Source organism: Falco rusticolus, chromosome 6 (assembly GCF_015220075.1).
Source record: "Falco rusticolus isolate bFalRus1 chromosome 6, bFalRus1.pri, whole genome shotgun sequence".
In the NCBI taxonomy this organism is placed as follows: domain Eukaryota; kingdom Metazoa; phylum Chordata; class Aves; order Falconiformes; family Falconidae; genus Falco; species Falco rusticolus.
Window position 1 is genome coordinate 54,133,473 of NC_051192.1, and position 17,757 is coordinate 54,151,229.

The window sequence follows — 17,757 nt, forward strand, 5'->3', positions numbered from 1 at the left end:
AAAAAAAGAAGCCGCCATGGTAGCGGTCTTGTCTGTTAGCAGTATTAGGATGGTAACTGCGCTAGTAAATCGAATAGTCCCCAAGAGCCTATTTCAAGTCATGAGGTCAGCTGGCAGACCCTGGCCACATTCATACTGCCAAACATTCAGAGGCTCCAAAAGAAGTGTGGCCATATAAATACTTTTTGTGAAAAGCCCTTAAGCAGGCTAATTCCTAAACTGTGCCCAGATACTTCTTGGGAGATTGCTAATCAGCTTGCTGCTAAGATTTCTCTGCCAGTTTAGTGATAGAGATGACCAAACACCAGTTTCTATTCTATGCCAGTGGAACTATTTAATTTACTATTAGAGACAAAGCCTTAGAAACATCATCACACTGCATTTCAAGGGGAGGGTAAGGGTTTCAATGATCATTTGAAACTAAATATTCCATTTCACAGATCATCTTGAGTCTTCAGTGAAGTAGAGTTGGCTTACAACTTCATTTCCAATGACCACTTTAAAGCAATCTAGGTACTCAGCAATAACTAAAGCCAAGAAGGCGGTGTGGTTTACTCCCATTCCACACAGCCAGATACGCTCGTGACATTGCAAAAGCCAGTAAGGCTACCTTCAAAACCAAACTAATTTGGGATGCTCAGGATTTGTTTTCTGCGAGTACTTAAAAGCACCAGATTTCCACAACTTCAACTTGAAGCAATGGGCTTACAGGATTGAAAATCCACTATTCTATATGCTGATTGAATGCATACAGCCCAGCTGTTCTGTACCCATCACATGCTCCATCTCCCACGCCTGTGAACCATGGGCACAGCACATGTAGAATCCAGAACCAGGGGCTTATCTACAGGGCTTTTTAATGATGGGGGATTAGTTTAACATTAAGTGTTTCAATCCCCTATACTTGCAGCTTGGAAGCTGAGGGTATGAGAAGAGCTTTCACAGAGAGTGATTCCCTTAAGCACTGCTATTTACAGTTCTGTATGATAAGTGTTTCTGGGAGTCCTGGAGTCTAATCCATTATGTCTATGTTTTAAATGCATTTCCCATCTAAAGCATTTGCTCCTAACCTAAGGAGGCAGAAAATAACCTTTCCTGACTGCAAGTTCCCAGCACAGACAGATAATCCTTGCATTAGCTTAATGTTGTGGCAAAATCGTTATTTCACCACAAGAGAGCACTCCAGCAATACAAGATTTTATGTTGCTTATAAGCAATTTTATGACTGCCTTATGCTTCACATGGGGCACCCACTCGGAAACCAAAGCACTTAAACAAAATTCTAGATCGATAATAATAATCATTGTAACTGTAATTTTATACTGAAAGAGAAGCAGAGCCCGCAGGACTGCGGCTGCAATGCCCTGAAGTCTCACTCGTGCAACAGTAGTACAATCATGGGGGCAGTGTTCCTGCTGCAATAAGCAGCTAATGCATCTCCTTCTTTCCTACTTGTATAGGAAATACTCCATTATTGGCACCCTGCTCCCTAGGCACAGGGCTGCTGCCCTCTGAGTCATAAACAATATCCTACCATTATCACGTGAATTCCATCCATTCCCTGACAGCACTATGGAAGGCGACTCTACTGGGAAGGTGGTACTGGCCTGGGTAGCAGCACATTATGAAGGGCAAACCAGGAAAAGGTGCAGCTAGAATGTAAGTGGAAATGGGGATGGGAAAGTGGAAAAGTGGCTGCACAGTCAGGATTCATCCAAGGGCATGGCTCCGTGCATCAGCACAGGGCTGATATATGGCAAATAAAGAATTTTGTATGTGTGGGGAGGTGAAAGGATTGGGGGCATTTTTGGATTTGCTTTTATTTTTTACTATTATTGGCTAGGGTGGAAGCTAGACTTGTGAGAAAGAGCTATCTTTTACTTTTAAACACCTTGCTAAAAACATGAACAAACAAGCTGCCGCACTTAAAATTTCTTGTGACGACTTCACTTCAGTCACCACCTGAGAGATTTACTGATTTTAAGTACAACTTTTACCCCGTGAGGGCAGAGCAGATAATCTAAATGAACATAGAACGTGGAGGCAGAAGTAAACAAAGAGAAGAGAAGAGAATAATTTCTAGCTTGTGCACCAACCTGATAATGGGAAGAATGCTACCAAGGATCCTGCTTGGGTATGACCCTGTACTTCCAGAAAGTCTAAGCCTTAAACTTCTAGGAAGTTTAGATACTTAGTCAGTACTTAGACTGTTGGCCATCTCTTGTGGAGGAATGAGTAAAAAGGGAGCAGTATCAATGGAAAGAAGCCAGCATTCTTGTCACTTATTTACATACCCTGCCTTCCATACTCTTTCAGGGGTGTCTTCAATATAGAACCACTTTAACAGGAAAAATCAGTCTGGAGCAGTGTGATTTTTTTTCAGGAAACTGAATTTCAAATTACATCTTCACCTCAAAAGCTGAGTAAGGTTTTAGAGGAAAAAAAAGCTTATTTTCTCCCATCTCCTTCCCTTTCAGAAGAACATTCCTCAGTGACAAACACAGAAGTCTTAAATGATGTGATTCTATTTCACCGTGAGAGAGAACGGATTAGTTGTACAGATCACACAAGGTGGTAGTATAGGAAGCCCCTGTGATACATTGCCAGACACAAAATCTGTCACTGAGCACAGAGTCCCTTGAGAAATGTCTACAAGGTGAAAGAGAGAGGTGGCTTTTTTTCAGTCCAGCCCCCACTTAGACCACAATACAGTCAAGCAACTCAACTGTAAAATTAAGTTAAACCATGTTTACAGAGGTGCTGAAAGGCTTTCCAGTCATGTTAAACAAAATTTATAGAGCCAAGTTGGTTGAAGAAAGCATTTTTTATAGCCAAGTAGACAGAGGAGATTTCCTAAGGATGAAATCTGCATTCCCTGGTCCAGTAAATGATCCAATACTGCTTTTGGCAATTGTCTTTGCTAAAGTGGTAAAAAGAAATGAGGATGGGACTTGGATTCCAGATACTTACTTCAAAACACATGACGATTCAGCAAATTTGGAACTTGGATTTTAAAGTTATTTCACATTCTTTGGAAGTTGTTCCAACACACAGATTTTAATCTCAAAAATTCTAACTGTTCAATTCTATTCAACAATTGTCACCAGATCTAAGCTTTTCAGCTTTGTTCAGATATTGACATGTAGCTTCAGGCTGGATTTTCCAAGTCCTCATGCTTTGTTGTGCACAAGGCAGACAATTTTTCTTTCCTCTTTCATAAGTAATTGAAGGTAAATGGGAAAAATAGGGAGGAGCAGGCCTGTACAATTACTCACAGAGGATGATGACAGAGAATTGCTGCTATCTGCACTAAGTGAAGGACTTAAAATAATCCATTAGAGACAAGGGCAGGCTCGCTGAGCTGGCTTTGCAGAGCTGTGGCAAAGTTAAACTAGGCTTCTTTTCTCAGGTAGGTCACCTATTTCTTTACTTCACTAATAACTGTCCAACTCCATTCAGAGGCATGTGGGCATCCCTGCCTTCTTACATTTGAAGAGAAGGATGTGTAACAGACTTCTGTTTCCTCCTCTGTGACTGAATTACAGAGGTAGTCAACTCAGCACCATATACAAAGACAAAACAAGCCTTGCACAATAGACAACTTGTCAACCTGAGGCAACAAAGATCTGAATTTACAAAACCTCATTGGGGTTCACTTCGAAGAGCAGTCAAATGCAGATTTTGTGCAGATTCTTAAATGAACTAGGATGTCCCTTCAGCATCAATCCATTTCTCAAAAGTTTCTCTTGGAAACTTGGAATCTGTCTGAAATTTGGTATAACAATTTAAAACAAACTCTGAGGAAATTTCACATAGCTTGAGGTTATAAGCACTTGAAAAAGCTCCTGAAGTGGCTCCAGTTGTCAAATGAAGTAAGCACAAGCAGATTTTTTTTCCCCAAAAGGATTTGCTTACCGAAATCCCACATGCTGCACACTTCTTGCCAAATCGCTGCAGAAACTTCTGCCAGAAGGGAATGCTCACAGCTGCTGATACCTACAATTGACAAAAACCCCATATCTGTACCATACTGTCTTCTGTGCCACTGTCGTCTTCAGCTGTAAGCTCACAGACATTTTTTTGTCTAGTACATTACGGTCTGAAAGGAAGATGAACTTGCAGACTTCTGTTTCTCCTCATCTTTTGAGTGATTTTTTTTTTAATTCACTGTTATGTACTCCAAGCAAAATCTATCCATGAGAGGGTTGTCCACAGTCAAATATCAGAACGCAGTGTCTTGAAATTTCTTTTTCCTAATGTAAGCCACAGCACTTAAAACTACACATGACACGGTCATTAAAGATCAAACATATTGCAAACAGTCACACTTTGTGCTAATGCCTTTTACCTCATTATCTGAACCATGCAAACAGTGAGTGAATTAAACCACTATCATACAGGAAGAAAGCCGAGGTGCAAGATCCACTTATCTTAAGATATACTTAGAGTACATATCCTATACTACCTGTTTCTTCTTAGGAACAACCTGTAAGAGAAACAGTCACTTACAGTCTCATATACTGTAATACGTGATAGCAGCAACAACCAATGCACTGAAGTATTTCTACTGCTCATGACAGACAACTGACCTAAATTAAAACGTCATCTCACTGTTAAGAGTTATATTCCACTCTTTACTGACTTTAACTCTACTGTCTCTTGTCTCTCTTGTTGGTGTCTGTTTCTTGCAGGGCCTTAAGATACCCAACAGTCTTCCCTTGCTCTCCAACATTTTGGTTTTAATTATTGGAAAAGATCTGTCTTATAATGTGGGAAATGAAGAATCAAAAAGGGGTAGAAAGGGTGGGAGGCTGCAACCAAGAAGTGGAAATGAAGTTTCCCTAAGATGGTTTCACAAAGTCTCTGCCAAATGGGTCAGAAATCATGCAACAGCTTCCCTGAAAATGACCGCTGCAGTGTGTATTCTACTTGGTGGACAAACTCTCTACAAAATACTTCAAAAGTGCAGTACATGCACATCCCAGTAATTATGTAACATTAAATGTTCTACCTGTGTTAAAAGGACTTTGGTCAGAAGGATGAAAATTACAGTTTTCAACTAATACTACTTGTAATCATGAAGTAAATCATGCAATACAGAGCAGCGTGTAACTGAGCAAGCAGAATTCTATCTCTGCTTGTCAAGAAAAAAGGTTCTGTAAAAGGATCTTTTTATCCCACTGCCATATGCTCTAGAGAGGAATCTTCATATCTTTGGATATTTTAGATATTTATCCCTGCAAGCTGCTAGATCAAAAGGCTCATGGATATGAATACACAAATTGAAATTGTTTAATTTGCAGCATATCAGACTGGGGAAAGGGTCAATGGACCTAAAATTCCAGACCTCTTTTCTGGCAGCAGCTTTTACTCTTTATAGGAGCAGAAAGTGACTTACAGGTAAAAACAACAAGGGATTAATCAAAAGCTCCAAAGCATTAGATTTTTAGAAGTACAGTAGGGAACACCAGCTTTATTTCAACCAGGCAATGCAAAAGATGGTGTAGCTTCTTAACAGCTCTGTCTAGACAAAAACCTCTTCTTGTCTTCTGCTATTTTGTGCAAAAATCCCAGTGAGAACCAACTATCAAATAAAAATATAGGAGAGAAGTGCAACTCACCAAGATGGTCACCACCAAATACTGGAAGTGATTGCGAAGATCAGCAGCATGAGTGCAGAATAGGACAAAGTTGCTCTGCTCCAGCTGTTGAAGACATTTGGTGACCACCAAAAAAGAAAGGAAAAATGTAAAAAAACAAAAAAGACATCACACTCCATACTAGCCAAATACAGTTGGTGACTGATTTGTTAAATGTAGGATTTGGGAGTCTCAGTCTTCCCTCATTTGCAACAATTTAAAGCAGCAATAACTTTCCTGCTATCACCGGAGTAACATGCCAATAATACTAGGGCAAGCAAGAGGTAAACCATGCACCTAATGCAGCATTAAAATGACCAAAACAGGAACCTCCTTATGAAAGGATTTTGTCTAAAGGCTTTATTCTCTATGTTGCAATTGCCTGGTGGTGTTGGCACAGTCACAGCTGCAGACTACTGCAAGAAATTGCCCGCCCTTTTCCATAGCAATGCCACAAATGTTTCAGCAGAAGCTCTGACTCTGAAGCAAGTTACTTTTCAGCTGGAATTACACTCATGCCAACTTCCTGGAGTACAGCACCTGACTGCTGGCTTTGTATACAACCTTGGCTATGGAGTGTAGCTTTTGGTCAGGTATCTCTGTAAGTCTGAGTACTCATTGGATGGGAGGATCTAGCTGCACCGTGTTGTAATGAGAAATGAAGCCACTGCCACCATGCTTTTGCAGAACTCAGGCATGTTCTGAACACCAGAATATGGTTAAGGCCCAGCTCCAGCAATTCTGCAGAAGTAGAATGACAGAGAGTATTTAATACCCACACCACAGCCTGTGGTATGATCAGCTCTTGCTCCTTTGTGTGCTTGTAGATAATAAGTGGCCTATCACCTGTATACAAATTAGGACAAAAGTTATATTCCTTCTCCATTGCCACCAATGCCACCACTTCTCTAGCTTGTGTCCCAGTTTATGCTGCCTTCATTTTAGACATAGAATATCACACTCTGGGATTATAACAAATGCATCTTTACCTGCCTACTCCTTTGCTCACCAGTAATCCATTCACTAAATTCCATTAAGTCAGCGTCCCTCCCTTGAAAAACAATAGCAAGGGTTGCTCACGCTGGCTGAAATGGAGCAAAACAGTTTCCAGCTTCTGCCTCCCTTCCAGTCTGTACGAATAGAAAAATCAAGAGATACGGACTGACAGAAGATCTTTTCCTCTCTGGGTGTTGTCAGCAGGTAGTTGGCTGCCAGCAACCAAATGTGTGCTGTATCCTTGCTGACTGAATGGATGCAGGAAGGTTCTGGACCATAAGGGACCTTCTTTCATCTTTCATCTCCCTCTCTCTGCTGTTGCTCACAGTGCCTGTAGGTCCCAGATGTCAGCAGAAATGCTTCTGCTATTGTTTCTCACCCTTGGGCCTTTCAGCAAGGACTGACAGATGCTGTGAAGGACAGCCTACTAACTGCGCCCAAATCCAGGCCAACAGGAAACTTCAGTGCTTCTTTGGCAAACAGATGCTTCAGTAGCCCTTCCAAGGAATTTACTAATTCACCAGGCTTAGTGAACCCAGTGCTGCTCTCTTACATGCCCTGTTCTTGCCCTCTGGCCTGATACTTGATCAATGGCTCACGTGACTACAAGACTGTTGACAAAAATATGAAGATTATTTGCTTTTCAAAACAAAGCCACTTGAACTGATATGTACAGGTTCACATAAAAATAACATATTTACCGAGTTGAACATATGTCAAAAATCAAGCTTGAAAAAGACGGCTGGACTATGGGGAGTAAGGGTTTCTTACTCAGTGGCTTTAAGTTTTTCTACAGCTACTCTCTATGGGAGGAGGTATTGCACGTTTTTGTGAGAGCCAAACCTCAACTGCAGGTCCTCATTTGAAAATTACCTCTATCTAGCTCTGAGGCAGGTTAGACCTCCTGCCTCTGAACTTCTTACTCTGACCTAATGCCTTCCATCACAAAAGACTCCATAAGAACCATAAGCCACTGTCTGAGAACAACCACCTATGCAAAGGAAAGAGGCAATGGTTTAAAGCGGCACACACTATAGAGAAGAACAGAGAGAAGAGAAAAAGCATTCTCTAAGCGACTGAAACCACAGGAGACTGCACATGGATAACATATAATGACCCAATCTGGGTCACTAGGACTAGTTCCTCACCTTTTATGAAGGGGGAAAAAAAAAAGAAAAAAAAGCGCCATCTTTAAATGGTCAGGACTTTGGTTTTGCTTCTTGTTTGAAAGAACCATCTCCAGTTGACCAGGTTCTCAGGCACAACAAAAAAGACTCTGGTCTCTGGTTCCCTGCTGATTTGTAGGGAAAGGCACCACCCCCTAGATCATCACCTCCAGTCACCAGCCAAAGGTTATTTGCATTTTAGCTGCACCAGACTCTCCCATGCTGGGACTGGAATGAGGCCAACACACAGACTTAGAGAGTCTGAAGTTACCTGAACTGCTGTCGAGATGAGAAGAAATGAAGCTGTAAGCTTCACATATGGACCATGCTTCATGGTGAGTCCAAGCCCCTTACAAAAAGGAATTGCTCTGTCTGAATTTAAGGCATAAAGATCTAAGAGGAGCAGAATACATAAAAACAATCTTTTCAACAGATGAATGTGAAATAATTATTATTAAATCTAGGACTATTTAAACATACTTACCATCTTTTTCCTTTACTCCAAGAAAAAGAATGATAATTCCAAGAAGATACACACCTCCTATGACCCCTGCTGCAATCATATAAACTTTTGCCTTTGAAAAGAATAAAAGATATATTTGAAATTGTGACAGCAGAATGACACGTCATTACGAAAATTTCAGTCTCTTTCTGATGAGACACCTGCAAATGAAGAAATGCCCATCTACATACAGCCAACTTTCATATCTCTGAAAAATGTTCACTTCTGCAGCTCATTTATAAGCAACACCTACTTTATGATAAATCCAGGGCACATAAGTATATATTTCTTACAAAAAAAAAAAAAAAAAAGCAGCTGTGAACAAAAGGGATACTGCATTGGCAACCTGAATGTTTTTGCTTATGTTCAGACTAGCTATAGACATACACGGTCATCTATCAAAAACATACAGCATCTGTAGAGTGATTCTAATTTTTAGTATATCCAGTTGATGTAGCTACACAGACTGCAATCTTATGTTCATGCTAGGTAGGAAAGGCTTGAGTACTGATGTAAACATAATTACTACAGTTACTGCATTTATACATAATGATAATGAAACTTCCTTTAGGCTCTAATGAATTTTAGAAATCACACATTCATGCCAATGTTTTGAGAACATGGTAGCTTGCATGCTTGTTTTCCCAGTTATTTAGTGAAATACTCAAGCAAATTCAGAAATCTTTGCTTCCTATTAGCCAGGCGAACAAAGCCTCCAAGGATACCACCCTACACCATCAGATCACATTTATTGTTTCTAACTCTGATTACACTGACTCTGGAATAAAGCTTTAAAAGGTTATTTTGCTTTAGTATTCTGTAACAATTTGTTTTATACTACGTTATCAAGGATAAAATAAGTGCTGGTTGTAGAGCTTTATGACACAATGATTATTTGATAGGAAAATTGAATTCCAAATTATCAGTTATATGTTGCAAATGAAATTATTATAAATCTAGGAAGCAGCTGGTAAATAAGCATGCAATTACAAGAATGTATTCCCAAATACAACCACTTAGTATAGATGCAAAGCTAGCCAGATGAACCATATAAGTACAGACATTCTTTAAGACAACAGTTTTTGTTAAGATATGTACATTTCAGAAGAGGACATGGTGAAATAAAGGAATGCAGGACTATTCTTTATTTGGGATAGAGGCTTGGGGGTTTTATATCAGAGCTATAAATTAAGAGAGTTATTGGTTATGGCTTCCACAGACTACAGACTGCAGTATTGTAGATACCTGAATTCACTTAAATGAGGTGATTTCTGCCTCAAAAGCAGCCTAGTCAAGAAAGAAGGGGTTGAAAAAAAGGATAGTAACAGGACTCCATTTTGAATTTTATATTTCATGTCTGTGTATTTTTTAATTTGCTCGAAGCAACTGAATTAAATGCTTTCTTTCACAGGTCATCGTTAAGTGTAATTCGAGCTTAAACTATAAAGGATATTCATGGTAGGCCAAATAAGATTTTCTGACCTTAAACAAAACTTGTTAGCACATCTATGAACTATATCAATATCCATACTTGGTTTTCAGCAGGAAAAATCCACTCCTAAGTTTACAGTAACAACTTCAAAAGAGCTTAGAAATAACTCTTTCTTCCACTTCCTGTCTTTAATAATGAGCAAAATAATATCAGTCATTCACTAGGTCTTCTTTTAAACTAACTGTGCCTTTAAGCAGCTAAGAATTAGTCCTTGTGACAAAAAAAGGTCAGGATCATACTCCTGAATGGTACTAAAAGAAACAGTCAAGATGCAGCCTCTTCTAAATATTTTTTGAGACTGTGGAGGTGCTTCAGGTCCATAGACACTAGTCCTGCCTCGACTTAGAGCTCAAGGTACATCAGTCATATAACCAAAATTCAAGATCCAACATCTCCTGTTGATGGTGCAGTTAAGGTGCCTATTCTATTGTTGATGGTGCGAACAAAAGGCAAGTGCTCTGTCATGCGAAGCAAGCAGCTCTCCCCGAGGCTCAGTGACCATGCATGTTCCTGTAATCCAACCAAACTGATGCCAGGTTATGTGAATGGCAAAAAAATCTGGTCCTCACATAACAGGGTAGCAGGGAGTGAGGTGGGTTGCCAGAACAGTTCGTTCAGACTATGGCCTCTGCCCAAGCCTGAAGGCTGTTTAGGAAAAAGGGCAGGAAAGAACAAAGAACAGAACTTTACCCATGGAAAACAGTTGGACAAATCCAGGCTGTTCGCAACCATGGGATACTACTCATCTACAAAACCTGAGAAGGTGACACACAAAACTCTGGAAGAAGGGAAAAGACCAAAACAAATAGCCAGGAAATACATACACACACACGTTAAAAAAAAAAAAGAACACGTGGCTGCTTGTAAATAAGTAAAATGAAGAAGGTAATATCTTTAATTAAATCAGCCTGTTTAGTTGGGAAAAAAAAATGTTTCAAGTCACACTGTGACATCTTCAGATCTGAAAAATATTTGTATGTCTAAAAGCTTTTCCATTGTTTTCCGATGTTAGTATCAAGTTTAATAAAAGAGATTACTTCTACCTACAAACTCTGGCTACTTTAGGCTATGTATCTTTACTATTTTTTTCAAAATAAAAAACTATTTGACATTCAACTCATTGTGACGCTTCTTTCTCCGTCTCCCTCCTACCTCAAAAAGGATGGGAATGCACATGTGGTTAGACAGAAAGGAAATAAATCAAGATCATACACTTTTTTTCCTTCAAAGCCATTAAAGAGATTTGAAAGTGGAAGTTGGTGATTACAGCATAAAGCAGATTCAGACAGGGAATCTGCTGTGCAATGAAATTCAGCTTGCTCCACAACTTTTCAAGTTACTCCTCTTGACAATTCACAGAGCTGTAATACCACAGTAGTTTTCTGCATCAAGACATTGTCCTAGAAGCTAAAAAGGAAGCCAGGGTGATGTGCTGTGTCTTCTTGAAATATGCATTAGAAATTACCTAACAAGCAGTTTCAAAAATGCTTTAATCAGCCATAAAATGGCATGGTCACTTACAGAAGCAGCCCAGTTCTCCCCAGGCCATTTCCCCAGATCAGCTCCCTGAGAAGCCTTGTGCCAAAAGCAAGCACAGAGGCAGAGAACAGTGTCTGGGAGCAGGGAGAGGCAAGGGTCAGTCCCCTTCCTGGACTACCAGTAATGGTGCTAGGGTATGCACACTGAAAGCATGCATAAAAACCTGCCTTCAGCTTGTGATTTTACTGTTGCTGAAAAGTGGTAATAGGAGCTTCAACTACGATAAGCAGAGCACAAATACATACATCTTGATTTGCAAGCACCTGAGTTTAGACTCAGATCAAGGAATCCTCTTAATGGGTAATTTTATATATCAGTTAGTACACACACTGACAGAGAAATAGAGGAAAATATGAAAAGAAAGACTGAATCTAGCAACTGGCAAAAAGGAACCAACAAACTGCTGATTTCACAAGTAACAGAAAAAAACACTACACAAAGTAATTGTTCAATTCAGGGCCTGTTTCAAGACCACTGGAAACAATGGAAGACTATCAAATTGTGTTCACTGAGGTTTGGATCAGGATTTAGGATTTCCTCCCATAATAAAACTTTCTCTGTTTCTCAAAAAATCACACACTGAAGCATGAAGAGATTAAATTGCTTGTGCAGGATTACAGGAAAAATCTGCTGTGGAAAATGAAATAAACAAGCACGGATCTCTAGGTTCATTCCACATGTGAACTACTGAGCTCTCCCGCTAATTGCCTGTTACCAACCATTTACTTTCAACAGTGCTTTGTACCTTTGCAAGAATACAGATTCCAAGTAGGACTTACAGTTTCGTTCACATAACAGCCACTAATCTTTATAGGAGAGCCTTAATGATAACTACTTTGAAAAGAAGTATTACTGCACTGAAAGATCCTGTTATAGCCACCATTTTTTCATAGAATCGTAGAATTACTTGAGTTGTATGAGACCTTTAAAGTTCGTATACTTCCAAATCCCCTGCCACAGGCAGGGACACCTTCCACTAGAGCAGGTTGCTCAAAGCCCCATCCAGCCTGGCCTTGAACACTGCCAGGGATGGGGCATCCACAGCTGCTCTGGGCAGCCTGGGCCAGTGTCTCACCTCCCTCATGGTAAAAAAATTCTTCTTTATATCTAATCTAAATCTACCTTCTTTCAGTTTAAAACCATCGCCCCTTGTCCTGTCACAACAGGCCTTGGTAAAAAGCCCCTCTCCATTTTTCTTTTAAGCCCCCTTCTAGGCTGCTAGGCATTTTTCTTTTAAGCCCCTTTATAGGCTGCTATAAAGTCTCCCTCAAGCCTTCCCTCCAGGTTGAACAACCCCAGCGGTCTCAGCCTGTCTTCACAGGAGAGATGCTCCATCCCTCTGACCATTTTCGTGGCCTTCTCTGGACCTGCTATAACAGGGCCATGTCTGTCTTGTTCTGGGGACCACAGAACTGGATACAGTACTCCTGGTGGGCCAAAGTAAGCTTCTCTTACTAAGCTGCTATTTTAAACTGTGAATCAGCCCCTAGTGAAAACAAAGGATGGCCATATACCTCCTAGCTACTTTACAGATTGGCATCTTCAAGCAAAGCTCCTCAGTGTAACACTGCTGTTGCACTGATATGTGGTTGCAAAGACAACAGATGGGAAACCTTGTTTGCAACAACGTGGCTGTCTCAGCTCAAGCATTACTGATTTCAAGGAAGTCATGTTCATGCTCATTCAGCTGGATGGTATTATATGGTAATACAGAAACACCCCCACCCCTCTCCCTAAGAGATTGTAGTGTGCTCCCATAGACACTTACTTGATGAGACAGGGGATCTGAGGGGTCTGGAAAGCTGGGAGTGTCATGCCAGGAGATGGTTGTGTTTACTGAGGGACTCGCAGTGCAGTGATGAGAGACATGAGCACTGGCCACAATCTGCCCCTGAAGGGCAGCTCCAATCAAGGTCCCAAGCACTTCCATGGTCATTCCTAAAGAAGAAAGCACAAATGCGTATCGAGGATGAGAACTTGATACTTTCACTGTCTACAAGCTTGTTCATTTATCATTGAAAAGAAACATCATCAAACCATTTTCTTTTACAGGGAACAAGCAGAAGAAGCAATACCAAGAACAGCAGAACTAGAAGGTTAGTAACAGAACAGTTTCAAGGAATGAGAGTTTTGTCATCTATTTTTTGATCAGCTTTTAGAAGCCTCCATGGAAGAGCCTTTTTCATGCAAGCTGCATGATGGATGTGGCTGAGATTAAGAGCCACAAGGGGATAACATAGAAACCTTTCATCTTGAGGACCAGAGCAGAACTACGGTTTAAGCGTTGAATGCTGCTTTTCCAAAGCAGGACTAGGAGCCATAATATCAGACTTTTCATCTCAAGTTTGACAGTAACTTGTGAAACATTTTTTGAACCACTTATCTGAACAGACTTCTAGGTTCTCCAACCCAACTGTAAAATAAAATGATACTTACATCAGGCTTATTTTGGAAATAATACAACTGCAAAGCTCTTGGAAACAGAAGATGCTGTTCTTAACTGCCTAAGGCCATAGTCAGGCAAAACTATCTACCTCAGCCTCAGAAAATGATTCAGATCAGTAACGCTCCAAGTACCATCAGAACAAAGGATCATCTGAAACACCAACCAAGGTGTCCGTTTGGGAAAGCAAAGATCAAGGTTCTTGTGTGCTCAGAATTTATAGTGTATTAGTTTCCACCTTAGCTGAGAAAGCTGATCTCTCAGAAAGCAGATCATACCTTGAAGGAGGTCATATTTTGCCCAGAACATAAGTAGGATTTATGTTAAAGCAATTTTGGAATCCAATATTTCTACCTCGCATTCATAGTAAGGAGCAGGACAAAATTTATAATAAGCAGTTCTGCTTGTTTCCAGTTGAGGGTAATGGATCCTCTGATCCCAACCTTTTTTTAAATGCACACTTCATATTACACAGCTGTTTTTCTTTAAACAGTTGAAGAAATGCCTGAACAACTGACTATATCCACGAAAACCTATCAACGAAAATCCTCCATGAAACCCAAAGAAAGGCAGGAGTGTTTAAGTAAACACTAGTTCAAAAAAAGAGAGTGTAAAGGAGAGTCTCACATAATCACAACCATTACAAGAAAACTTGGCTCCAAACAAATATTATTTCAAAATATACAAAAATACCAACATTTGAAAAGTCAAAATTGTGGTTCATTTCACCACTCTAACTTGGCTTAGAAGAACAGCTGTACACTCAAAAAGTTAAACCCTTTCTGAACAATAAAATGACACTATAAATGTATAACACCTCTCAGACATGGAGGTCAACAGCTTTTATCAAATGGTTTTCACATGCCTATGAAGCCTTGCATGGCGCTAGCAATAGGAAAGCATATTTATTTGGATCACAGCCTCTGAAGACATAAAACTAGACAACAGACACTAGGTACATGGATTTAGTTAGAATTTAGGCCAGATGACTCAGAATATAGTCAGTGCCAAAGAATATAACACAACTGGAATCTCCCGCTGTTTAGTCCTGTCCTGTGACTGCTACCCCAGACTTTCTCTTGAGATAGTTGATGATAATGCAAATTACAACTGTTCCATGTGTGGCTGGAAAGGGATTGGGTTGCTCAGGGGATTTTGTATCCAGAATTTGACATGTTTTCTTTTAGCACTTCTGGCCATTTCATTGTGCCTCCGTGGTCTATAGTTTTCAAAGTACTCAAGCAAGTATGCTGAGGGTTAGAAGGACTAATGGAAGAGAAAAGGGCTCTTGCCAGGAAAAGAAAACAGATGCAACATAAAAATTACAAGTTATTGTAAACAGTGAAGGACAAGTTAAGATGTAAAAAAGTTTTTCATGTGGTATTTGACTCTTTTCTCTTTACCCTGCTTAATGCTGGTGGCCATGAGAGCAGTTACATAACAAAGAAGGCGTGATAACAGAGCTGAAGAGAGTAGGAAGGGAAGAAACTGTTCTTACAATTTACGATCTGTACAGGAAATCTTAAAAATATTTTCATTGCACTTTTTTTGGTCTGATTGATTTGCTTCAAAGCAAAAACTTTGTCTGGTTTTGATTGTTGAAGAGCCAGAGATATGGTCTGGAAGCCCTCATTCTTTTAACTAATACAAGTCAGAGTGCTAGTTATATCACAGCAAGATCTGTCCTTAAACTACCTGGCGTATGTTAGAATTAAATAAACACAGATGAAATAAAAAGAGAGATTTCAGTTGGTGTGAACATGCACACAAAATTACTCTCCTTTTCTGGTGAGGTTAACTGTCTTGTTCTATGAGTTCTAGAATTTTTTTCAGAGAAAACAGGGCTGGGATTTGAATTTATAACATGAAACACAAACCTAAGGACATTCAAACCAAAAAAAAAAAAAAAAGAAGAAAAAGAATAAAATCAAAATTACTTTTAGGCTTTCTTTAATTGAATGTTAAAGATTATCATCACTTTGTTTTTCCCCTACAAATCACCTTTAAATGAAATCATTACTCCCCTACCCTGGCTTGGGTAAGAGTGATTTTTATTGTTTTGTCTGGCTAGTAATAAAAAGAGCTTATAGCTAATCAGACAGTCTGAGAAAATAAAACTTCAGTGTCTCCTATTTAGCTAGAGAAGTGGAAGCATTTACAAGACAAACAGTTTTCATCAGATATTAAAAATCTCATACAAAAGTCCACTTTAGGGACATAAACCACTAGGGATCTTCCTATAAAGAACAATTTAAAATAAAACTCAGCCCTAATCCACATGAGAAAGTCCAGATCACACTCACGGTATGCTGTTGCAGAATCCCTCTCCTTCTGGTCTGTGCTGAGAAACATGGTGAGGGCAGAATATGGTACCTGGAATAACTACGCAAAGAAAGAACATCACTTAGGAAATGTCAGGGTAAATGCTGTATTCCTTTGATATCCAGGAAAATGGTTTAATGCAACCTTGAATTCACTTACTTCGAACACCATATTTTTTAGCACAAAGACCTGTCTTTTCTTTCTGATTTGTGAAGCATATAAAAGGAAAAAAGTATCTTTCATAATATAAATCATAAATTATCAGTAAGCTTTACCAGTAATGCCATGCTCCTTCAGATTCCTTGGGAAAACGTCCTTCATAACTAGGCTATAAAGAATCTAGCTTTCTTTGCACTAGAAGATTATCATGTTTCTAGCTTAAGCTAACTAACAGGAAGCAAAGCCATAATGAAGACAATACATTTTTCCAATTTATTCAAGCCAGAAAACTGTATAAATCCCAAAATTATTTCAAATATCTGTATCACTATGCAATTTCAGGAGGTAATTGTGAAAACTAATTGGTCTTCAGCACCATTTTTCCACACGTTCTTAATTTGAGTTAAGAATATGTAGAAACACCCAATTGCTATGTCCATGCACTGGCAAAAAGGTAGATGAGGAGCGTTGCTTTTTGATTTTACAGCACTGTATCTAGTACACAACTGATACCTTGCTGTAAAATCTTGGTGGAAACAATGCACTGGCAATATTTATTGGAATGCTGAGTAAATTAGCCCCTCTTTCCTGCAGAGAGGCCTTATCCCCAGTAGTACTTCACTGAAAATAACTATTGAACATTAAAGGCTTGACCTTTTGGATGGTCATGATGTGAGTGGGACTTCATCCTCACAGTGCTGAATTAAAATAAAAATCACTTCAAAAGTGTTGGAACATATACTATTGTGAAGTGGAAGTGGAACATGAACCTGTCTGAACAATCAAGTTCTTTGTGGTGTTTCCACCACTGCAGAGATCTGTAGCCAGGTAAACTAAGTCTCACAATCTGCACCCTACTCTGTTCGTATGAAATGCATTTCCATTCACCTCCATCAAACATGGCAAGTGTCTACATTTTCAGAGCCCTGCTATGGGAAACCTGTGTTTTTCCTTCAAAAGACAGCAAATAGAAAATTATTTTAAGCCATTATGAACATCCTGTGCACCATCTTTCTAAAGAGGAAAAAAAGGACCTAGAGAAACATTCCAGCTTAACATAGGATACAGAATCCCAGTCCAACGGATCTGTAAACAGGAGAAAAGCCAGAAGTCAAACAAGAAATACAAACATTTTAAATGTCTAGGAACCACTTTCTCAAAACGTGATCCAGTGACATTCAGTCAGCTAGGATATAAATTGCAATGTAGCTGTCTCGCTTCCACTCCTAACCTGCTGCGTGATACAGCTTTGCAAAGAAGATAGTTTCTTTCACCTGATACTGGCCCAAGGCAAAAATAGGGTGATGCAACCCCTATGTGTACAGTATGGAATGTGTCAAGAGTTCTTTGGGTTTCACTGAAATGATGGCTTCTACATAAAAGTTGCAAGTTCTGGGCTATACTAAAAAATGTGTGTGTTCAAACTCTTCTAACCAGGCATAAATATTATGACTACTACTATCAGTATGTTTCAGCTCTGGTACCCTGACTTTTCATTG

The 17,757-nt window shown here is 39.6% G+C and overlaps 1 protein-coding gene across 1 annotated transcript in view; it reads right to left on the bottom strand.

Moving 5' to 3' along the window:
* Window positions 1-17,757, bottom strand: part of MFSD2B (major facilitator superfamily domain containing 2B) — a 38,249-nt gene that overhangs the window by 6,273 nt on the left and 14,219 nt on the right. The window contains 6 exon segments of the mRNA XM_037392824.1: window positions 3,916-3,996; window positions 5,622-5,705; window positions 8,073-8,194; window positions 8,286-8,376; window positions 13,103-13,272; window positions 16,081-16,159. Of these exon segments, the coding sequence (XP_037248721.1) occupies window positions 3,916-3,996; window positions 5,622-5,705; window positions 8,073-8,194; window positions 8,286-8,376; window positions 13,103-13,272; window positions 16,081-16,159 (627 nt within the window).